The following is a 25,434-nucleotide window of genomic DNA, read 5'->3' as shown; positions in this document are numbered from 1 at the left end:
TGCATGTAACTGACCTGGGTTTAATTCAAGCACCTAGTAAGGTCTCCCAAACTTATCAGGAGAGCTCCCTGACCACTTACAGAGTCAGGAGTAAGCCCTCAGTATAGCTGAGTGTGGCCTCAAAGAAAGGAAGAAGAAAGCAGCAAAAACTATATATATAATTTTAATTTTCAACAGTATTAGTGTATTTACCAAAAATATATTTAAATTATAATTAACTATATTTTTGTCAGGAAAGCTTTACAGATTTACATGTTCTGTCATTTTGTTTAACTCTCAGAATGTTTTGTATGTATTTTATTTTGTTCTTGTGGAGAGCCACACCCAACAGACATCATAGCTTATTCCTAGTTCTACATTCAGAAATCACTTATGGCAGATTTGGGGATAATAAGCTTCAAACCCAGGTGATTTGCATGCAAAGAAAATACCTTACCCACTGTATTATCATTCCAACTCCAAAAAAAATTCTTTTTTCAATTAATTTTACATTTGAGTTTTTGTGGGAAAACGCCCTAGTATGACTTTATTTCAACTCTCTAAATAGAGTCCCATTTATCATGTACTAATTGTTATCAGGTAACATTTCTGTGCCTTATTCCCAGTTAATTTATTTTCCTATAATCCCTACATCGTTAGTAAGAAAATCACATGATGCTTTATAGATGAAAATTTTGATGTTTTGCTCTTACATGTCTTACCCATAATCTGAAGATTTACCAAATATTTTTGTAGAGCTAGGCTACTGTGAGTAATGCTACAATAGAAGAGAAAATGTATTTTCTGAATGAAGTGTTTGTGCCCTAAGGCTAGATGCCAAGAAGTGGAAATTCTGGATCTATGATGAAGTTCCATTCTTAAATTTTTTTTCCTTTTTTTGAGGGGGACCACACCTGGCAGTGCTCAGGGGTTACTCGTGGCTATCTGCTCAGAAATAGCCCCTACAGGCACGGGGGACCATATGGAACGCCAGGATTCGAGCCAACCACCTTAGGTCTTGGGTCAGCTGCTTGCAAGGCAAACACCGTTGTGCTATCTCTCCGGCCCCACCATTCTTAAATTTTTGAGGCATGTTTATGTTGTCTTCCAAAAAAAGGTTAAATAGGCCAGCAATCCCACCAGGAGTGGATGGGTCTTCTGTTTTTTTGTTTTGTTTTGTTTTTCGGTTTTACTACCTTCCTTAACTCAGTTTACCAGAAATTTTACAATTTGCACTGCATTTGAGGAGATTATGTATTGCTTTTAAAATAACAATTTCAGGGAGGTCAAGAGCTTTGGCGCAAGCGGTAAGTTATCTGCCTTGCATGCTAGCCTAGGAAGTTCCATGATTCCATCCCTCTGCAGCCTATATGGTCCCTCAGACCAGGAGCGATTTCTGAGCGCATAGTCAGGAGTAATCTCTGAGCATCACCTGGTGTGGCCCAAAAACCAAATAAATAAATAAATTATTTTTTATTAGTAAAAGATATTTAAAAATCTAAATTATCCCCATTGTTATTTGGATCAGTTTAAATAGTGCTCTAGATGGTTTTATTGAATAAAGTGGCTGAAATAGAAATGGTGGGTTTTGTAGCTAAAGCTCTCAACTTCAAATTATTGTGTGAAGAGTAATTAACATTAGTTTTTGAGCCACATCAATGATGCTGAGGAGTTACTCTTGTCTCTTAACTCAGGAATTACTCATGGTGGTGTGTGGGACACCATATGAGATGCTAGGAATTGAACTTGGGTCAACCTCATACAAAGCACGTGCCCTTCTCGCTGTGCTATATAGCTCCATCTTCTAGAAATTCACATTAAACTGTGACATACAAGGGATTGCAAATAGGGTTTTCATGCCTTAATTTATGGACTGCCTTCAAAACCTGAAGTTTTCATTTCATGTAGAATTGTCCTTCGATTAATGAAAATTTTCTTTGACTATTCATCACTTTAAAACCCTCTTTTAGCAATACTTGTAGAGACTGGTGTTATCTTTATTTAAGATTATAAAGTAGCAAATTCTAGGTGCTTCATATTAAAACAGGGAAAATATTCTCTTCAAAAATTAATCAACATATAAAATACTGTATTTATTTTACTAAACTTTTAGCACTCTGTGCGATTCCATTAGTGATGCACATAATACTAAAAGCTTTTATTTAGAATATTATTTATGAAATATAAGCTTTGGTGATTTAATGATAGGTTCTATTACTGGGAACTGGAAATACCAACTGTAAATGCTAGAAATGAAAAATTGTGTGTATTTGTTAAAGATTGTAAAGATTGGTAATATGAGAGAAAGGGAAGAATTTAGAAATATATTTTAGACTAATGCAAATGTTAATAGACTGTCTTACTTAAAAATCGAAGATCTTGCAAGGGACTAGAAGGGACTGGAATGTTATACAATACTTAGGGTTCTTGTCTTGCACATGATGGACCTCAGTCCTCAGTCCTATCTTTGGCTCCACATTTGGTTCAGACATAAGTCCTGTGCACTGTGGGGTCTGACCATAAAAAAATATCTTCATATGAAAAAAAGTCTTTATATATCACGTCAGTGAATTCAGATAAGATAAATGTTGTTTAGCCCCTAAAATATATGACATATCTTTAAAGCACTTTCATCTTTAATGTGTTTTCTGCCTTAATGTTTAAAACTGTATAAATTTGCTGGGTACATTTCACCATTTTCTTTTCTCCCCTTTAAATTCTTATGAGTTTCTCCACTTACTCTGTCTCTTCTGTATTATCTCAAAGATTCTGCTGCAGAGACTGATGGGGTTCTTTTCCTAAAAGTAGTCTCATCTTTCAGAGAGATTGAGATGAATGGCTTTCTTCCTTAGTGTATGAAAAACTAGAGCATTTCATTGTCTTTCTTTCTTTTTTTTTCCTCATAAGCAATCAGCATGCCAAACGTGGCTTGATCCACAGGGATGGCTGCATCAAGGAATTGAGTTAAATATTTCCTTGGTAACTGTTGGGCTGACACCACTTTATTGATTATCATCTATATACCCATTTACATTTATTGACAATGAAAAAGTGATCTAGAATATGTCTCTGAAATCAATGAGTTTTGCACTATAGTGCTCCAAACCTGAGACTGACCTCCCATTACTCCAAGGACAAGGGCCAACCTATTTATCTTTTTCCTTGAGTCATTTTGGATGATCTTTCACCTAATAGATAATAATAAGTGTTTATTGAGTGTTTACATGAATGGATGGATTATGGCATTGTTTATGCTAGCTAGAGTCAGCAAACTCTTAAGTTGTAAGAGAAAGATGAGGAGATGAGGAAAAGAAGCTACTTACTTTCTTTAGCAGCCAGATAAATCCTTGGGGAGACACAAATTTTTTTATCTCCTAGTATAATTTGGTATACAGTAGGCAGGTTCCTCCAAAAGTTAAAAAAAGACTCATAAATGAATCCAGCTTGTAACTCAACCTTGCCTTGAACTTTTCTTCTTCACCCAACTACAGCTTCTCCAAGGAAGTATTAAGAGATTATTGTGCCAGACACAGTTCATTTTGAAAAAAAAATTAAATTTGTATAGTCTCAGCAGATTATATAGTGTTTAGCATATGAGAAAGCAACTGTTAAAAATTGTAGTTGGGGAACCGGCGAGGTGGCGCTAGAGGTAAGGTGTCTGCCTTGCAAGCATTAGCCAAGGAAGGACCACGGTTCGATTCCCCCAGCGTCCCATATGGTCCCCCCAAGCCAGGCGCAATTTCTGAGTGCTTAGCCAGGAGTAACCCCTGAGAATCAAACACTGTGGCTCGAAAAAAAAAGTGTAGTTGAAAAAATTTATTTCTTCTCATGACATTAGACATTTTTGTTAGAATTTTAGGCATTTTGCAGGAAGAATCCTAATTTTTCTATGTGTACTCTTGGCTACATCTACCCAATTTTTAGCCTTGTAAACTTTAAATAACTTAAGAGCAAATATTATTAATGTTTTATCTAAAGCTCTGTATAAGGCAAATTTTTATTATTATATTATGTTTTCATATGCCTCTATATTCTTTTGAAATATATCATCAGATATCCTGATTATTTGCTTTGTTTTTCTGCTTCTCTGAACTCCTTGAAGCCAAAAGTATGGGTTTATTAATCTTATGCTTTAAGTACCCACTGTACCATGTGATTCATGATACTCAATAAACGTTGGTTGGTTGAGTGAATGGGTGAATAAAAAAATGACAGTACATATCAAAAGACTAGTTTAAGGAAAAGTGGAAGAAATGCTAAATGATATTTTAATAGTCTGTTGGTAGTGAATAGAAATCATCATTATATGGAAATAGTTTACTATTAATGTGTTCATCCAGAAGAGTTAAGTTTATTTATCTTATAAGGAACTTATTTAACAAGTCATAAGGGAAAAAATGAATCCCAACAGATAGTTGAAGGAAAAAAGGAACAGTCAAAACATAAGGCAGAGTATTTTACCTTTAAGAATAAGCTACAAGAAAGGCAATTCAAAGAAAAGTTGTGACTTTTTTCTTTCTTTTATGGACATAGAAGAGGCCTGTTTTCCCTACACAGAACTCAGCCCTCGAGACCTACAACCTAGCTAATGTGGGGTTGTGAAAAATTGACCTTTTGTAATAGAATAATACAGCTCAGTAGGTGAAAGTTTTAACTAGCTATATAAGATACAAAATGCTGACAAGAGCAGATTCCACTGCTGAAAAGAGCAAAGAGCTGTTATCAGTGAAGACCCCTATATAGATGTAGTGGGGTGAGCAGAACATGTGTATTCACATGGATTTAAAAAAATAAGATCTGGACAACATTTGGCCATTTTTAAATAAACAGAACTAGTGACTTTCCTAGAAAATACAGAATATAGTAAATGCCTTGCACAATTTTTCTATGGATAAAATACATTTCTTGGCTCTAAGAATCATGAACAGGGCTGTTACCTCCATGGATGTCCATGGACAATTTGGAAACCACAAACATAACAGAGCAGTTTTCATTGGGAGAGATTGTCCTGAGCACTGCAAGGTATTTGGCAATCCTGGCTCATTCCAGCTAAAAATGTTAAGTGTCTCTATTACCCAGTATCCTTTGCCTCAATTCCCGGTGGTGGCATTACAAACTGTGTATAAAACCACTGTCTTTGAATAGCGATTCAATTTGTACCTTAGACATTTTTTTTTTTAATTTTTGTTCTCTCCCTTTTAAAACTGCAAGGGAAACTAAAATAAATGTTGCACGCAACGAACTCTTAAAGTTTCTTTCTTTCATCTTTATGGTAGTTTCTTTCTTACCCTCCATCTGTATTACCATAAATACTTATGTATAAGCTGACCCCAGTATAAATCGACACCCCTAATCTTACCCTTAAAAAGTGGTAAAATTTAGTGGCTCTAGTATAAGCCGAGGTGGAAAAATGCAGCAGCCACTGGTATATTTCAAAAATAAAAATATATACCCCAAACAATTACAATAATTGAGGAATCAATAAATAAATAAATACATGATTACATTTGAGAGTGATTTTGGGGGGGAGTTTAGGAGCCACATGTAGTGATTCTCAAGGACTTTTTTACTATCTCTGTGTTCAGGATTCCACATAGTGCTCAGATTTGATGCTGAAGATTCAAATTAGGTCTGCCTAGTGATATGTGAGCAAGTGACTTATCCTTAGTACTATATCTTGGGTTTCTAAATTATTAGTTTACAATACAGATTAAACCCATCATATCTTAGACTTTAAAAAAGTTAAAATTGCTGCTGACCAATTGTGTTTCTTTTCTTTACTGTACCTTCTCTTTCTATACAGTCAGTGTAAAGAACACAGCCTGTGGTAAGAATTGGGAGGCCTTCTGACCAATTGTTAAATTGAGAAATAAAAATATGGTAGAAAGAGATGTAAACATATACAATTGGTCCCTGATACAGTTACAACATAATAGAAAATAGCTGATCTAAACAGCTAATCTCACAGCTAATGTAATCACCTCCTGCTAGATCTATCTATTAAATCATATGTTTGGTTTGTCTCATTGACTATATTATATGTTGCATTGACTATGTTATATGTTTGGTATCCTATTTTCAAAACTTTCTTTTAGGAATCTGAAACTATATGGTTTCTATCTTCCAAAAGAGTCCTATCAACACAGTACAATATTAGCTTCTATAGTTTACATTGCATTACAAGTGTAGAGAGCCATTAATTGCCTGGGAATAAATTGTAAAGATTTTCCACCAGAGTAAACATTCTCAGCGCTTTTGGAAATTTATTTCAAGACAGACATGGAGGGAGGCACTGAGATAGATCTCTCTCTCACACACTAGGAAAGGCCAATTCAGGGATGAGTGTGACTGCTAATGACTGAGAACAATTGACAACTTCAGAATCCATTCCCACTTTGAGTAGAAGCCATACTTGTCTTGGAATAGTGACAAAACAAGGTGGAAGTACAAGGACAAAGCTATTTCTCTCTCTCTCTCTCTCTCTCTCTCTCTCTCTCTCTCTCTCTCTCTCTCTCTCACACACACACACACACACACACACACACACACACACACACAAAATCTCTCTTTGTTCTAGCATTTTTATTGAACCTGAATATGACTTTTATAGAGCTGCAATGTGAATTTAGTGTGATTCCTACCCAGGTTTTTTTTTCTCCCTGTTTCCTCCTGCTTATGTTTCTCTCCAGTAAATATTTTGCATTTCTATCTCCATCTTAACACCTGCTTCTGAGTGAGTCTAATTGACACAACTAAAAAAGAATTGGTACACAAAGGGCACTAAAGGCAAAAAAAGGTCACCAAATTTTCACACATCCAAAAACCTCTCCTTCTCCTTGGCAGGCATGTTTTTGTTTTTGTTTTTGGGCTACACCCGGCAGTGCTAAGGGGTTACTCCTGGCTGTCTGCTCAGAAATAGCTCATGGCAGGTACGGGGGACCATATGGGACACCGGGATTCGAACCAACCACCTTTGGTCCTGGATCGGCTGCTTGCAAGGCAAATGCCGCTGTGCTATCTCTCCGGGCCCCCATTTTTCCCTTTTGTTCTTTTGTGTGCACGTTTGTAGTTTTATCATTTTTAATTTATTGAAAAGTTTTGACTATTACATTTTTCCCTTTTTTTCCTATGTGTGCATGTGGATTTATGTAGGCATTATTGACCTTTTCTACAAATATTCTTAACTGAATTAGTAATTAAGACCATACATTAAATGATTGCTCTAAGATATTTTCCAGAAATATTACATGTTATCTTCACTTTTTTTTTTGTTTGTTTTTGGGTCACACCAAGCAGCGCTCAGGGATTACTCGGTAGGCTCAGAAATCGCTCCTGGCAGGCTCAGGGGAGTATATGGGATGCCAGGATTCAAACCAATGACCTTCTGCATATTTATTTATGGACATTTTTGTTTATTGCTTCTAGCTAAGTTTAAAACCTTCCAATTAGGATGATATTGCTACTTTTATATTTCTAGAGACTCAAGTTCATCTAAAACACATTGTACATTAAAAGGTCGAGTCTATTTCTGCTGTTAATGGCAGTCCACTATTATGAATCTCACATTACAAAAGTCAAATATTAATCAACACTATAGTTTGATAAATGTAGAATATTTATAATTTGAATACTCATTTCATTTCTTTCACAGTAAATTTGCTTTAAATATTTTGTTTGTTATATGTTTTCTTATATTACAGAAATTTCCAGTAAGCAAACACAAATCATTTTTATATTTAGCATTTAAAATGTATCTCAACTTGACCATTAAATCATTTATTAAATATTCACTTAAAGTAGGTTTTGATCCATTTTTAAATTAGTGGTCAGGTATTCAGGGAAACAAGCTTGCAAGTATGTCTAAAACACAATTCACTTTGTTTCTTATTCTATATATTTTGTCAGAGAATGTCTTAATGTAACAGAAATCAGATTTGGTGTGGTTTTTTACACCAAATCAAATTGTGTAGGCGCCATCCTCAGCGTTCTCCAAAACTTTATAAAGGATAAGATTCCACCATGTTATAGCTAAAAAAAAAAAGGCTGTATATCTCTAGATGAAGTCTATACATGGAAAAGGAAGCTAGGGGTATGGGTTTTACTGGAAAGTTATATGTTTTGAACATCATTACAAAGCTGAATTAAAAAATAAAGTTCACCTAACTAATGTCTGTCTAGTTCTCTTAGCTGAGATCTGTCTCCTATTTGGTTATGTATGGTATATGTGTATATATGTATGTATATATGTATATTCCTTGTTAGTCTGTAAGCATAAATCACAAGTAGATAAGTACTGGGGACAAATAAGAATGAAGCTGCAATATGCTAGTGACTAATAGTATAAAGCACTTAGATGTTCCAGTTACAACAACTCTATGAAGAGGGTGAAGGCATGATAAGTCATTTTATTCATTACAATTGGCAGGTTTCCCTTTCTAGTTGTATTGAACAGTCTCATTTTCTCTGCTTAAGCCTTATTTTCCACAAATTTACAAATCATAATTTAAATATTTTATTATTTTTAATGTGTAGCTGCAATCCAAAAATTTTTTATCCTTTTTTATCCATTACATAAATGGAAATAGTTGTGAAACTTCATAGACTCTTTGTATTATAAAATGCTAACAAAGTACCATAAGTTTTAGCATTTTTTATTTCTGATTTCAGGAGGCACGGTTTGTGTGCTCTTGCTGAAATAAAAGAAAATCACTACAGAAACTACTTAGAAATCATTATTCTTTGAAGTAAGTTAGGATTCATATCAAATTTTCATATAGGATCATCCACATAGTTACAACTGAAAACTTATAAAATGTTTGGGAAATAGTCAAATTTTGTCACTAACTTCTACTGAATCTGTAAAACAAACAAAATATTCTTCATTTTTTACCATCTAACTTTTTTTGTAGTTTGAGAAATTTTCTAACTTGATGCTTTAAAAATTTAATAAACATTTGGGGCCAGAGGAAAAAAATACAGCTAATAGGGCATTTTCTTACACATAGCTGATACTGGCTCAATCTCTAGCATCCTATATGGTTCCATGAGCACCTCCAGGAGTAATTACTGAGGGAAGAGCCAGAAATAATATCTGAGTATTGCAAGGTATAGCCCCAAATCCAAATGAAATAAATAAAATAAAACTTTCACAAGAATTTGAACCTTTATTACATCTGAAACAATAATTTGGTAGTTTAATTAATTTAATTAATAATTTATATACTAACAGTTCCCACTGATATTAAATATTTGATATATAAGATTAGAAAATATTAGAAATGGTGATAGTAATACCCACTTTTGGTCTAAATATTTAATTCCACTTGGGATATTGCTTTGGATGGATAATTTATAGTGAAGAGATTCTGTTTATCCTGGTAATCAGAATAGTACTTAGTAGTGCTTGTGTGTTTACTTTTACAAGAAAAACTGCCTCTTTTTTTAACATCAGCACACACTCACATGCAAAGAACTCCCCAAGCTCTGTTATTGTTAAGTATTATTTATCTGAGATTAAAAAAAAAAAACCCTGTAGATTGGCAGCATGTTAATATATTTAGGGTGTAACCAAAGTTACATTAATACCACAGAATTACAAGTATAAAATAAAAAGTTTTGCCACTTTGCTTTTTCTAGTATAGATTTTAACAAGAGGTAGCACAAATATCTTCAAAAGAAATGTGAACCAGTCTGTGATATAATTCTCACTGAGAAATAACATCATTCCGATTATTCAGGTTAGAGACTGAAGGACAGAGTGGAAAAGAGCTAAGCCATTTCTTCTATCTCCTCTACCTTGAAGTCAAGACTGAATTTGCTTCTTGCCCCCCTGATTTACATTTTTCATCATCCCTATTACACATTTTATTTATAAAGAGAGCAAGCTAGTGTTGAAATGTGCATAACATAAGCTTTTATTATTGCAGCTTTCTTAGAAACTCATGTTTTTCTTCTCTAGCTCTATCACCTTGGAAGATGCCCTTTCAGTTCCAATGGTTCTGTTTAGCACAGACCACATTGAACAAGCTGCTGACTTGCACAGAAAGGAATTCCAGGAAGTCATTGGAGCAGGCTGTTTTCCAATAATGCTCCCTTGCTTGGACTCACTTCAGCGCTCTTTTTCAAATGGCCATTACACTGAGATCATGATGTGATTTCCTAGAAGTCCAGGCAATGCTTTTTACTAAGGTTTCCTAATTAAAAACTTTCTCTTAACAGTTTTCTCTGGCACATGCAACATACTCCGTGTCAGCACATTTTGGTGGCCTGTTAAAATAGGACTTTGCATAGTAGTTTCTGGTAGGCATGTTATGTAAAATTATTGTTTTCATGTTACATTGTTTTATATATTGGGCCTAAATGCTATTGGTTTTTTTGTTTTACTTCAAGATAGTTTAAGAGCATATAATGCTAAATTATTAATAATCTCTATTAATTCTATCAATCATTAACAGTCACTAAGAGTCTATGGTGAGCAAATACTGGAGTAAGTACTTTAGACATGTGGGAAGCTATCTTGGGTGAGCTCCAATTTCACTCTCCCAGCAGAGGGCCCAGGGAGATATGGTTGAAGTGTTCAGGGATTTTGTATGTAGGATCCTAAAGATCCATTACCACTGCCTAGGTCCTTGGCATCACAGCAAGTAACCATGGAGCCCTACAAGGTATGGGCCAAAACACAAAACAAAAAGTTGTGGCAGATCCAAGTAAAACTGCCACTTGAAGAAGCTAAAATACCACACAATGAGGTTTTTCAGAAATAGCTATGAAGTAGGGAGGAAATTTAGGTGTAAAAAAATACCAGAGTGCTCAATTTCATCTTGGATTACCTTCAAGCTAGGCCTTTACTCCTTGATCTTTCTATTTCAGGGACTTGATGTTTACCTGGTTCTGGAATGTCTTTTTGAAACAAGAAGGGTAAGAGTGAATAAGATAGCTTGTGGGGGGCCTGAGCGATGGCTCAGGGCATAAAGTGTCTGCCTTGCACGCGGTAGCTTAGGACGGACTGCATTAGATCCTCCGGTGTCCCATATCATCTCCCAAGCCAGGAGCGCTTTCTAAGCGCATAGCCAGGAGTAACCCCTGAGCGTCACCGGGTGTTCTCCCCCTCCCCCCAAAAAAGATAACTTGAATGTTACTCATATAAAAGAATCACGGGATTCAAAATCATTTGCAAGTCTTTGGAGCCCAAGTTCTATGTTTTATTATTTATTTGTTTGTTTGTTTGTTTGTTTTGTCCAGAAACCTGGAGAGGTCCAATGACTCAATTAAAGTTGCACATCTAATTAAGGACTAAATATTTTTGGGTTCTTTTGGGGGTGGGGAGAGTTCACACCCAACAGCACTCAGGGATTACTCCTGGCTCTGTGCTCAGAAATTGCTCCTGGCAGACTCCCGGGATCCTATGGGATGCTAAAATTCAAGTCAGGGTCTGTCCTGTGTTGGCCGTATGCAAGGCAAAGCCTTGTCTCTGTTCTATCTCTCTGGCCCCCAGGACTTTTTTTGTTTGTTTGTTTGTTTTCCTTTGATTGCTTGTTTTTTTAAGGACTGAAAAGTTTTTAAAAATTGTCCTTTCCAATAATAAAAGGGGTGGGGAAAAGGAAGATGGGGGCATTGGTGGTAAGATTCCACTGATAAAAGGGGGTATTCTTTATAACTGAAACCCAACTAAAAAAATGTTTGTAATCATGGTGCTTACATAAAGATATATATTTTTTTAAAAAGTAGCATCTGCCTGATAAGATGAAAACATGCAAAGTAGATAAAAATATTTATCACAGACCAAAAAAGTCTATTCCAACCTTTCCAATAGAAAAAAGAGCCTGGTGTCCCATTTAGTTTTTATGGAGCTAAAATCACCATGGTACCAAAAGCAGATAGAGGCACCACAAAAAAAGAGAGAAAGAGTTATATACCAATATTCTTAATGCACACAGATGCGAAGATCCTCAACAAAATACTAGGAAATCGAATTCAACAATTAATCAAGAAGGTCATACATTGTGACCAAGGAAGATTCATTCTAAGATACAAGGGTAGTTTAACATATGCAACACAATTAATATAAAACTAAAACCATATGATCATAGCATAGATACAGAGAAAGCATTTGACAAGATTCAGTGCCTATTCCTGACAAAAACTCTCAACAAGATGGAAATTGAAAAAACCTTCCTCGATATATTTAAAACCACTTACAACAAGCTCATTTCAACCATCATACTCAATGGAGAAAAACTAAAAGCCCCTCCCCAGAAATACGGTACAAGACAAGATTGCCCCCACTCACCCTTTCTACTCTGTATAGTACTGAAAGTACTTGCCATAGCAATTGAGCAAGAAAGAACTAGTAAAGATATCCAGATAAAAAAGGAAGAGGTAAAGTTCTCACTGTCTGTATATGACATGAAACTATATTTAAAACATCCTAAAGATTTTTACCAAAAAAAACTTTTAGAAACAGTAGATTTGTATAGTAAAGTGGCAGGCTACGAAATTAATATGTGAAAATCCATGGTATTTTTATATGCAAAAATGAAAAAAGAGAAAATGTCATTAAAAAAACTCTATTCAAAATTATGTCTTAGAAAATGGTGAAAGTCCTTATAGAAAACTATAAGAATCATTTTTGGCTGACTAATGGAGATCTTTCAAGTCTCAGGTTGTCTGCTCCTATCCTCCTTGAACTCTATAGTTCAGTCAAACCAATCCCTTTAAGTCTCTCAATGGGCTCATCTGAACTGAGTTTGCAGCTTCACAATTCACTACCATAATCTTGTACATTTTGAGAGAAAAATGGTTCACAGCATGGTGCAAGTTTTGATAACTTAGAAGTTATAACTTTTATAACTGCAAATGTATCTACCACATCAACCACATAGGTCTAACTGATTCCATCGAGCCATTTTGTCTTAGCTCTCACTGCCATTCTCTCTCGTAACTATATGATTACAATTTCTTTATGTTTTGGATGTGGTATGAGGTTATAGATATATAACAATTTAAGAAATTCTAAAATTACACTATTAACTTAAAACATAAATAAATAATTTTCTAAAGTTAAAATGCTAGACATTCATTATAAATAGTGAAAAAAGATATTTTGGAAATCCATACCTTTAAAAAAGGTTTAGATAGAACATATTTGTCCTTAAACTGGCTGACTCACATTGAAATGTAACTTAATAACTCAAATCGGAGCACTGCCATCTATGTTAAAGATTGCAGTTAAGTGAAATAATTGCAGGTCTCCTAGACTAAAATTATTTACAGAAAACTATAATTTTCTTATGTCCAGTTATATAAAATCAAAAACAACATTAGGATTAGTATACAAATAATGAGAGATAGTCTTCAATGTCTTCAAAAGCTTAGAAATTAGGTTAGAATTCTATCTGCACAGATGCTTTTGAAGACTGACTGGCAATCAACTAAAAGATTTGTTTTGCATTAATATTAGGGGAATAGATAGATAGTAAAGATAGCTGGGTGATTGCTTTGTATTTGGTCAGACTGGATTCAATCCCCTGTACTACTTATGGTCCAAAGAGCGCTACCAATAGTGATTCCTTCTTACACAACCAGTAGTAAGCTCTTAGATTATTTGGTCTGACCTGAATTCTCTCCTCACCAGAAAAAAAAAATCCAATGGTAATGTATGTATTTTTTTTGGTTAAGAAATAAACATACTTAAAAAAAGAAATAAACATACTTTTCTAGAACTATTTTTTTGGATTTTGTCATGTGTTTAAATATAAAGTAGTATTGTGCCAGAGCTATGGCACAGCAGTAGGGCATTTGCCTTGCATGCAATTGACCCAGGACAGAGCACGGTTTGATCCTCAGCATCCCATATGGTCCCCCAAGCCAGGAGTGATTTCTGAGCGCATATCCAGAGGTAACTCCTGACCGTCACAGGGTGTAGCCCCCCCCCCCCAAAATATGAAAGAAATATAAAGTAGCATCAAATCACTCAATGGACTATGTCTTCAACCCTTAATTTTCAAAAATACAAAATTTCTCTTATATATAACACATATAAACTATCTATAAAGTCAAAGAACATCATATTGAATTGTAACCCAGAAGTTATGACTGTGATTAGCTGGCATAATAAGGTCTAAAACATTATTTTCTGAAGGTACAGAGATAGAATTGGAATAGTGTAGGTAAATTGATAGTTAACATGTTCATTTAAGCTTTTTCTCTCAAATATCTTAAATGAGCTTTGGAAAGGTGTTGGACTACATTCAATTTGCAATTAAGTTCTCTTAATAAGATTTTTACCATATAGTAATTTTTCCTTGCTGATTAAAATAAGAGTTATAATGTTTTAAGTCAGATACTTACAAAACCTCTTACATATGGGAGGACAGTAAACTGGAACCTAGCCATAAAGAGACTGAATACTTACAGATATCATCTAATCATTTGGTCAGAGAAGAGGGTCTTTTCAAGTTCAGGTGCATAATAATAATGGCTAGAGATTGAAAGGATTTAGCACATTTTAACAGATATTCAAATTAGTCCCTTCTAGATTTATACTGTTCAGCTTACACAGTAGTTAGTGGAAGCAAAATAAACAAAAATCTACAAAAGATTCAATTGCTCATTACTTTAAAACCAGGAGATTTCACAAAATACTTTGCAATTCTGATTTTCAATAAAAAATGGAAAGAGAAGACACTGACTAGTCATTTTGTGCTGTAAAACACAGGTAGCTATGGATTCCATGTATGCTTAGCGTTTAAGGAAGAGAGCTGGAGGTAACATGTTACAGCTTTAAAGTCACTGGACAGGCTAACCATAGATATTTTAAAAAGATGCTGGTGCTGCCAGTGATATGAAATTATATATTGAGAAACCAATAATTGTGTTATAAATCACAAAATATAAGTCAATAAAAATTTAAAAATCAAAAATCAAACTACAAAGACATAAATAAGTGTAGTAAGACACAAGGCATAAATTAGTCTTAAACTGCGCCCTTTGCTCTAGGCAGTGCAAATTACTATTCTCTGCTTAGTGAGATCAGAAGAGCTAGGGTATTTTAGCTTCTACTTTTTGAACTTTTTTATATTTACTTTAAAAATGTTCCCCTGCGGGCCCGGAGAGTTAGCACAGCGGTGTTTGCCTTGCAAGCAGCCAATCCAGGACCAAAGGTAGTTGGTTCGAATCCCAGTGTCCCATATGGTCCCTGTGCCTGCCAGGAGCTATTTCTGAGCAGACAGCCAGGAGTAACCCCTGAGCACCGCCAGGTGTGGCCCAAAAACCAAACCAAAAAAAAAAAAATTTTCCCCTGGGGGCCTAGCCAAGAGTAACCCCTGAGCATTGTTGGTGTACCTATCTGAGACCCTGGATTTAGGTGTAGCTACCTAAGACCCACCCATTTCTGGGAGGGGTCTTGGGAACCAGATATTAGGTGTAACCTTACCTGCGAGACCCCTCCCATTCTGGGTGGTCTTGGAAGGTTATATAAAGCCTTTGACCCAGAAGATTAGGCTCTGCCCTGCTGGGCTCTCTGGCTTTTGGGTCTTTGCCTCTTTTGGTCTTTGACCAGCATGGAGGTCAAAGGAAGATGGCTGAAAGGAGTTAAGACACAGGGCTAGCTAAGAATGGCTGAATGCTTGAAAGGTTATGAGAGAGGCCACACACATGTGGTGAATAGGGCATGAATAAAGTTAATGCTTCCTGATGCCTGTCTCTGGATGAGTCTGATTCCGCAGTTCACCTAACCTGGGACTATGGAAGGAAGCCACGTGGCTTGGGGTGGCAGAGAGAAATCTACCACCATCCACCTCAATCTTTAATTATTTGATTCAACAGAGCATCACCGGGTGTGGCCCAAAAAAAGAAAGCAAAACAAAAAAAAAAAATGTTCCTCTGACTAATATCTCAAGTTTCCTTGAGAGGTACAACCTTTCAAGTGTGATAATCTTGAAAGCTATAAAAGGGGTGATTTGTCCCCAAACACACAATCCTTGGTATACAATATAGAGAGGCTTTTTAGATGATCTAAAGCAATACATTGCTATAGGAGTCATTTTATAAGTGTGATTAAAGTATAATCTCATGAGTTGAGGATCAGGTTTAAGATTGGGTTGGGGTCAGGAAGAAAGTTCAAAAGGCTACTTTTGTGCCTTTTGTGCTGGAGGCCTGGGTTTGAATCACTGGTCCCCAGAGCACTACCAGAAGTGAAGCTACAGAAATGTAGTGCAGTAGTTTCTGAGCACCATGTTTGGTTCCAAATCAAACATAGCAAAAACGTTGGTGTGGTGCAAGTAAAGCTTGCAATATGTAGTATGTGCAAGCACATTTTCAGGTGAGTAATTTAGATCTTTCTTAGTGTAGACCATGTATCAAAGATCAGAGGCACTCAGCAACTCTCAGTGATTTCCAGAGTTATCTTTCAATTCTGTAGAAATTGGCAGCTGTCATTGATCATCTCTGAGATAGCTGAGATGCTACTATTAGCATTGACATTAGTAATAAAATCTTTGTTATAAGCCTTAATTGCCATTAATGAAGAAAGTAATATAAATTATTTTATGGAGTAACCTGGGGAAAATTCCTGTTTGTGGTAAAACAATGGAAAGAGTTGTTCCCTAAAGAGTCCTATCTGTTGCCGAATGCTGACTTAATTTGAAGGTCAGAAATGTTTCCAAAAGAGTAAGAGAAAATTCTGGGCATTTTTGACTCTGGCATGCATTTGTCCTTGACTGTAGGGACACCCAGTGGAGGTATGTGCCATCCAACATCTGTCCATCCATCCATCTGTCTTGTCAGCTTGGCTCCTGCTTGTGGAAGGCAATTTTCAGAAAAAGTTCAACCATTTCTGCAGCAGTGCCTCTATTCTCTTTGATACAACAATTGTCTTTATGTGCTCTTATTTTCTTCCCACGTTTTATTTCTACCATGATTTACAATGCTTTTAGTAATAGAAACCCTATTTACCAGTGTATCCTGTTATGAGTTTTACTTTTAGGAGAAAACCTAATTTACAACTGTTTAGCTAGTTCTAGATCCTAAAATTGGTCTGCTATTAGTAATATAATTAGGTCTTTTTGTTTTGTTTTTTTTTTTTTTGTTTTTGGGTCACACCCGGCAGTACGAAGGGGTTACTTTTGACTCTATGCTCAGAAATAAGTCCTGGCAGGCTCGGGGGACTATATGGGATGCCAGGATTTGAACCACCATCCTTCTGCATGCAAGGCAAATGCCTTACCTCCATGCTATCTCTCCTGCCCCTAATTAGGCCTTTTTAAAATAGATTTCAGTGGACCAGCATTGTAACTCAATAGTAGTGCAAATATAGAAGTGCTGGAAAATATATATATGCATGTTTCTAATATGAATGAAAGATATTATAGAAAAAAGAAAGAAAAACAAAATATTGTGTCTTAGAAAAAAGAATTGTGCTTGGTGGAAGGCTAATTCACTCTACTGGGTTGTTGAGATGAATTTTTTTTATACATTTTTAACTATTGACCATAAAGATCCCTTACTTTACTTTTTAACTTGTTATTTGCTGAGTTTTAATTGAGGTAACATTGATTTACAACATTGTTTATATTTTAGGAATACAGTTTTACACCTTTTCATATGTATGTTATCTACCACACCATACCCAGCACCTAATTATCAGTACCTTTGCCTACAGTTGAATAAAATTTCTACATTAATTTGTTTTCGTAGTTAACTTTTGTATTATTCACTCCATATGCAAAGATAGATACATACACACATACACACATACACACAGAGTAAACATTCACTCACTCACATAATAGCATTCTAGAAGGCTTGATGTATGAGATTCTTACCCTTGAGAGCAAACTTGAGTACTCTGAGTAATTGAATTAAGGATATAACAACTATACCACTTTAGTAACATTCAAGTAACTTCCCCCTATTAGTATCTGTATTCGACATTTGTTACTGTGAATGCCTATAAAATAACTTAGAAGTTGATACACTTATATATCATGTAGAATTCCTAAAATACTAAATTTTGATGACTTGAATGTTTGTTGACTTTGACTGTTTATGTGATGCTTCTTCTACAATAATGTAAGTCTTGGCTGTATGTTTAATACTGTTTAGTCCATAGATAAATACTTCAGAAATATCGCAATGAATGGCTCTCAAGTTGGTTAACAGACTTATGCCTTCTTCTCTCACAACCTTGTCCACAGATTTCAGAGAAGTTCTTTCGTCAGTGCTGATGTATGAGTAGGTGATCATACAACATTGTGACCCTGAACTTCTCTAATTGGACTGGTAGTGGGTAGAGACCCAGGGCAAAATAAGATTTTATGTTTCAGAAATTGAAAGCTGGGAATATAGATTCCCAATGCAATTTCTATTTGATGCACATCAGAAATTTCACAAGAAGACAGGATGGGCCTGCTACAGTAATTAAAATCACAGGAGACTTCAGATTAAAAGAATGATGATCATATGTGCAGAAAAAAACCATGTACACTCTGAAAATAAAGTAGAACTGGACTGTGTGGATTTCAATATTCTCCCCATTTTGTTTAAATACACTGAAATCTTCCACTTCTTTGAATACCCTACCACATAAATCTAATTTTATAATTTAAATATATTGTAATTTAAAATATACCCAAATTTCCATGTTAACTTTAAAAAATAATACCGATTCTATGCACAGTAAAAATAATTATGTTTGCATTATATTAACCAGTTTGTATTGATAAAGATTAAATGCCCTCATCCTGGAATAGAGTAGTTGAGCATGCAGATTGTGAGATGAATGAGCAGGTTGTATTCCCCTTATGAGTAACATATTATTTATTAATTAATAATGATTAATAATATATCAATTGTATCTAATTAATATTATAACAACCACAGTATTAATGAGTAGAATATTTAAAGCAGGAATGTATGATCTATTGGGTGAAAGAATGACAAATTAATAGTAATTACTACAATATTAATTGTATATAATTAATACTATAATAACTATAGTATTAATTAGTGGAATATTTAAAGCAGGAATATATAATCTATTGGGTAAAAGAATATAGAAAGTTGTTTTGGGTATCACACTCAATGATGCTCAGGGGTTACTCTTGGTTCTGTGCTCAGGTCATTCCTGGCTGAGGACCATATGGAATGCCAAGGATCAAAATAAAGTTGGCCCAATGAAGGCAAATGCCCTACCCAGCGTGCTATCATTCTGGCATCCTAGAAGTTTTACCTTAAGAAGAAAAAAACTTGGTCGAAATAGCTAATGATTACCCTCATGAATATGGTGATTATTCCAGAAGCCAAAGTGGGTCACTATGAGACAGAGAAGATTTCTGTACAATGTTTAATAAAGTCTAATCAAACCCAGAATCTCTTGAATGACAGGAAAGACTGCCTCAACAGGTAGTGAACTCCCTGCTGTTATTCAATTTGTAGGGCTCAAGAAGTTAGAGTCACTGTTTTGGGTATGAGATTCTATTTTCTACTTTAAGAATTGATTTCTCTATTCTGAACCTCTTAAGGATCTCTGTAAAAACAAAAGCTTTCATGCTTAAGAGGAGCTGTGCTTTCAAGGTGCTGCTGCTTTTCCTCAACCAAACAATGATAAATAAAGCTACCTTCCACACACATATGAGTCATGTATATGTGATTCACATGTGAAATGTTTCTAAAAATTTGTCTCAACTTTATGTAAGTTCTCTTATTTTTAAAATTTAGATGATGATCAATATTTGGAAGTTAAGTATGCCTAAAACTAGAATTTAGTCTGGAATAGGCTAAACATTTTCCCCTATTTTGAAAATGATAATATTATTTATGCTCTGAATAGTGAATATTAACACATAAGGTGAAAACAATATAGCAGAGGAATATTGAGCTAGAGTATTTCTTTTAGCAACACTTAGATATGATTCTATTTTGGGGGGCATAAGAGATAGTACAGTGGGTAAGGCACTTGCCTTGTATGCAGCTGACTGGGGTTCAATCTCTAGTTAATATTGGATATATTATTTTCCATCTATGATAGTGCTTGTGTCAATTAAACAAGAAAAGCAATTTCAACTTCGCAGGCCATAACACTAGATATGCCACAGATATTGTTCAGCTGCTTTTATAAAATATTCTTTTAAAGAGGACAGTTTCCTTTCTTTTTCTATAGATAGGATTTAGGGAGAGTGGGGAGGTTGGAGTTTCCTGAAACTGAACCCATAAATTAATTTGTAGTTCCTAGATTACCCCCCTCATATATTGTATGAACTTCTTATTACACAATCTAGGCAGTCTCAGAAAATCTATACTCATTTCTTGGTTCCAAATGTGATGGTCTTCCTTAAAGCTAGAAGACTCATAGAAGGATTTACAGGGAAAATATCACAAGACTGATTTTCTAACATGTGTTGGACACACAGCTCATATAAACCTTCATCTAGCCCTCCATAGATTTATGTGAGCTGGTGTAGGAGAAATCTCATGGCCATTGAGTGCAACTTTCTTGCTTCTGAGTTATGTCAGATACAGAGGAATCACTCCCAAACACTCTCTTGGGACTATAGCTGTTGCCTTTAAATTCTCAATTTGACACTTTTCTGCATGGTTATTAGAGCTTTAAAGAAATGTATCACCACTTTCAACCAGCTTAGGGAAAGTGATTTTCTCTGCACTATCATCTCTACAAGGCAGTGTTGGTGGGGATGTGTTAGTAACCTAGTAGTTCCTGTTTGGGGAGCTTTTCTTGAAAACTGCCTTTGCAATATATGAGTTCTTAATAATAAGTGAGGAAGTGTATTGATAATTTATTTTTAAGTAATTCAAAGTAGGTTTTGTTGGGGGGGGGGTTGGTATTATTTCGTTAGCATTTGGCTAGCAGTAATGTGGTCTTATTTTCTATTTTCCTGTCTTGATTTCTTTTCTTAATCTATTCTCTTTATCTTTAACCAGTTCTTTAAATGTTGCTCTCTGAGATGGTTTTTCTAATCTAGTTTATGCACAAATATAGGCAATAATTAATTTCAATGCCTTCCTGTTTTGTTTTGTTTTGTTTTTTTCATTTTTGAGTCTTGTCTGGAATCTGAGATAACACTGTGTATGTTATAATTAATGAAATAATGGAGTTTAATCCTAAACTCTATGTTTGACATATAATGTATGCTCAAGAAAGATACTTCCACACAATCTAGACTTGGCTATCACTTTTTTGACTGACCCCTGCTTAAATTTCTAACTGCTTTATCTACTTCAATTTCAGTATTATGGTAAGGGAAAAGGTTGCTTCTCTTTCTCAAGTATAGACTTGACCAGCTAATTCCTACTCTTTTTGCTTTGTTTTGTTTTGTAACCCTTAGTGGTGCTCAGGGCTTACTCTTGGCTCTGTGCTCAAGAGTCATTCCTAGCCAACCTCAGGGCATCATATAAGATGCTGGTGATAGAACCCTATTTGGCATGGCAAAACCCTTACTCACTGTGCTATCACTCTGGCCCCAGTAATCCCTTCTCTTAATAGTTTTGATTACTCCCTGTTTCTCAAGATAAAGGTCAAATTCTGCTTTGGAGAGTTATGAAAGTAAACCTCATACCTTGAAGATAAAATTGCAAATTAGGTAACCTCCTCCACAAAAGTAGATTTGATAAAATCTACCAATAACAATTATTGCTGACAACATTTGACTCCACATTCTTATTTCTTGAACGTTAGCATGTTGAAATGACATACATGCAAGTTTATTTCTTTACAATTTTCTATGATAAAAAGTTTGGAAATAAGTTGTCTATAATAATGCCAATGGTAAAATAAATGATGGGTATGTAAAATTAAAATTTATGCAGTATTTACAAAGAAAAATATAATTCAATATTTAAAATATGCTATGTCAAAAAGGCAGTGATAATGGTACATAACAGAATTTTTTATTCTCTTAGACAGAGAATAAATGTTAATACAGTATTGTATGTATATCATTGTCTATGGAAAATGCCTAAGAAATTGTTAATGGTCTTTTCTTAAATAAATAATAATATAGATTCAAGTTAGGTAATGAGCTACTTTACAATTTATTATTTCTCATTATGGCTTTAGCTATACAGATTGTTTTATGATTTCATACAAAATTTATTATTGACTGTCCTAAGTCTTTGAAGAGCATCATCTAAATTTGGATGAGTCTATATAATAATTTAGGTAATGTAATAATACTGACTCTTCTAATGCATGAACATGCAATTTTATCCATTTCTAAGTTCTCCTATAACTTAAGGGATTATGGTTTCCATGGCATAGCTATATTACCCCTTTTGTTAACTTATTTCTATATGCTTTATGTTTTGGGGCACTTTTGAATGGGATAGACTGATTTCATTCTCTTATAATTAATTATTTGCATATAAGAATGTGATAGATTGGGGCCAGAATGGAGGTGCAAGCAAGAAGATAAAAATGAGATATCATCTCACACAGTGAAAATGGCACTTACCAAAAAACAGTGGGAATAAACTATTATGTTGGTTTTGTGGTGAAAAAAGGGACATTTATTTACTGTTGGATATGTTTGGGAATGTTTTCTGGTTCAGGACTTGGGGAAAAAACACAGAGATTTCTCAGAAAGTAAGAATTGAGCTGCCATAAGTCCCAGTAAATTTGATACTAGATATCTATTCTTAGGATAAAAAATATTTTTATTCAGGGGCCACAGAGATAGCATGGAGGTAGGGTGTTTGCCTTCCAGACAGAAGGATGGTGGTTCTAATCCCATATGGTCCCCAGAGCCTGCTAGGAGCAATTTCTGAGCATAGAGCCAGGAGTAATCCCTGAGCGCTACCAGGTGTGACCCAAAAGCCAAAACCAAAATTTTTTCATTCAAAATATGTGCCATCATTAATCATTTCAGCACATAGCACAATAGAAACAGAATCAATATAGGTGTCCAGGAATAGACTTATGAATTATGAAGGTGTACTATAAATGCACAATGGCATACTATGCAGCTGAAAGAAATAATAAAATGATGTGAATTGCTAGAATTTGGATGGAGCTGAACATATCATGTTAAATAAAGTAAGTCCATAAAAATATGGAGAAGTACAAGATGATCTCACTTACCTGTGGTCTATAGAATAATAAGATGAGGATTGAATGATATTAAAGGGACAATTGGTAGATCACCCTTGATCCTAAAATATAGAAAGAAATCAAAAAGGGCAGTATGAAGAGCATGAAAGGAGGTAACTGGTTACAGGAACTGGGTTAATACATGTCTTAGCTTCTACTGTTTTCTTTCTTATGAAGTTATTCCCTAACTGGGAACAACTCCACTTATATTTTCCTGGCATACCTCAGCTCCATTGTGCCAAGATTTATACTGGTATAGTTTCTATTTCTGTTTCTCCAAACTGTTTCTGGACTTTGAAGAATGATGAATGATGCAGATATTTTGTGAAGAATGATGCAGATATTTCGTTTCCTGTATTTACCAAATATACTGTCTCCCACTATAGATAACACTTATTGCTTTACACTTAGAAAACGATCTTGTAGGTCAGTGTTTCTCAACATTTTTTCAACCATGACCCCATTTCAACCCTTTCAACCTTGTTTTTTCCCGTGCCTTTCAACACATCCATTCCCCACCCCCATTTATTGTTTGTTTCTCCAGTCTTATATTGTGGTCTCTCTATATATGTGATTTTTACCTATAGCCCTCTGAGAATATTCTTGTGAGTCACACAGGGAAATATGAGCCCAAATTGAGAAATTCTATTGTAGACCATCTTTTGTCTGTGTTAGAATAATCTGACACACATATCACATGTTTAAATAAAAAGATGTACATGAAACTAGTGCCAGATTTATTGATACAGAATCTGGTCTTTTAAGCTTCCAGAATATTCATTTTTGATGTGTCTGTCTAATTTATGCCTGCATCCTAAATTTTCTATTATTCTTTTCATTTTCTCCTCTGTCTCTATATAGTAGGTTGACAGCAAAAATTGTGCATTCTTCGTTGTATGCACTTATCAATGTGATAGGAAAATAGAGCTATTCTGTAAGCACTAAACTAAATGATATGATCCCCATTCATAAGTCTTTTTTGTTAAGACTAGAAGGTATCATTTTAATTTTACCAAATATAATTGTAGGAGCAATCAATGTTTTTTTCTAAGGCTAGATAGCATATTAAAGCAAGACCCTGAATTAAAGCTTCAGTCTCTAACTTACAGTAGAAACATTTTTGAAAGTTACATTTAAAATACATTTAAAAGTTACATTACATTTGGGAAAATAAGGAAAGGAAATGTCCTATAGAACATGCTCGTAGATAATTTATATGTTTTATATTTATATAAAATTTTAATTTATATTTGTTATCAATATATTGTTATGGTGAGAAAGAAATGTACATATGTAATTGATATTTTATATAGGCATGTGGATAGATTTAAAATTGCTCAAATGTTCCAATTTCAATTAAGAGTTGATATTTTCTAAGTTTATAATCTAGTCTTACATAACTACTTCTAATATCAAGTTTACTTTGAAAAAAATAATCTCATTGGGCATTTCTAGTCATGCTGAGATGAGTGCAATTAGGCACCTTGTTTGTTAAATTGCATTGAGGCAAAGATGCCAGAAATAAATTAATGACATGTTAACAGCTGAGCTTTCATAGTTACAAGAAAAATACCTCGACATATTTTTGACTCTGTGATTGGTCTGCATTTCAAGGGTATAAATTAATCTTCAGAAGATACTAAGAAATATTTTCCTTGGACACTTCACTTATACATCAGATTGGCCATGGTAGCAATCTAATCACAAACCTGTAATTCAGTGAACAACAATTTCTTATTGTGAGCAGCATAGCAGCTTTTACTATCATTTAAGTCAGCCCAAGATTGCTGATACACCATATGTTTCAAGCCAGGGATGATGGATTGTGAACTCTGATGTCCATCCCTAAGTGATTGGAAAGATTGAAGACACACAGCTCACTTAAGCTTGCTTACTATTACATCAAGTAATCAGTGTGATAGGCAAGTCCAGCTCTTTATGTCATCCAACCAACTTCTGCAGCAATAGTATTTCACATAAAAAAAAATCTTACAGTTGTGCTCCAGCTGCCATTCCTGTTGCTAAATAGAACAGGTTCCTTTGAACCTGGGTGTTAATGAGCATTTAAAATATATCTCCTCTACAAGCAGCTGACCCAGATTATATCCCTGGTATCCTATATGGAATGAACACAGAGCCAGGAGTAACCCCTAAACAATTCTCCATGAGGCTCACAAACAAAAATCTCTATAAAAGTCAGAGGTTTTTGTTTTTTTTTCTTTATATTACTGGGATTTTAAGTGAAAATGCAGCATATCATCTTTAAATGTTACTCAGCTTAGAAAGAAGTTGTGAAAAGCAATTTTATGCTTTCAATGTCCAATTTCTAATTCAAAATATAACCTGCTTGTTAA

The 25,434-nt window shown here is 34.7% G+C and overlaps 2 protein-coding genes and 1 pseudogene across 2 annotated transcripts in view; 1 reads left to right on the top strand and 2 right to left on the bottom strand.

Annotated features, from left to right (window-relative positions):
* Positions 1-25,434, bottom strand: part of LOC126001626 (protein unc-13 homolog C-like) — an 853,998-nt gene that overhangs the window by 404,983 nt on the left and 423,581 nt on the right. The gene's annotated exons all lie outside the window — the stretch shown is intronic.
* The window catches only part of WDR72 (WD repeat domain 72), a 205,734-nt gene that overhangs the window by 137,036 nt on the left and 43,264 nt on the right, over positions 1-25,434 (top strand). The window contains exon 18 of the mRNA XM_049769302.1: positions 2,259-2,261. Within this exon, the coding sequence (XP_049625259.1) occupies positions 2,259-2,261 (3 nt within the window). The remainder of the gene's footprint in view (positions 1-2,258; positions 2,262-25,434) is intronic.
* On the bottom strand, positions 5,699-5,823 carry LOC126002744 (uncharacterized; annotated as a pseudogene).

The sequence above is a fragment of the Suncus etruscus genome, chromosome 2 (assembly GCF_024139225.1).
Source record: "Suncus etruscus isolate mSunEtr1 chromosome 2, mSunEtr1.pri.cur, whole genome shotgun sequence".
Classification (NCBI taxonomy): Eukaryota; Metazoa; Chordata; class Mammalia; order Eulipotyphla; family Soricidae; genus Suncus; species Suncus etruscus.
This window is presented reverse-complemented; position numbering and strand designations above follow the sequence as displayed.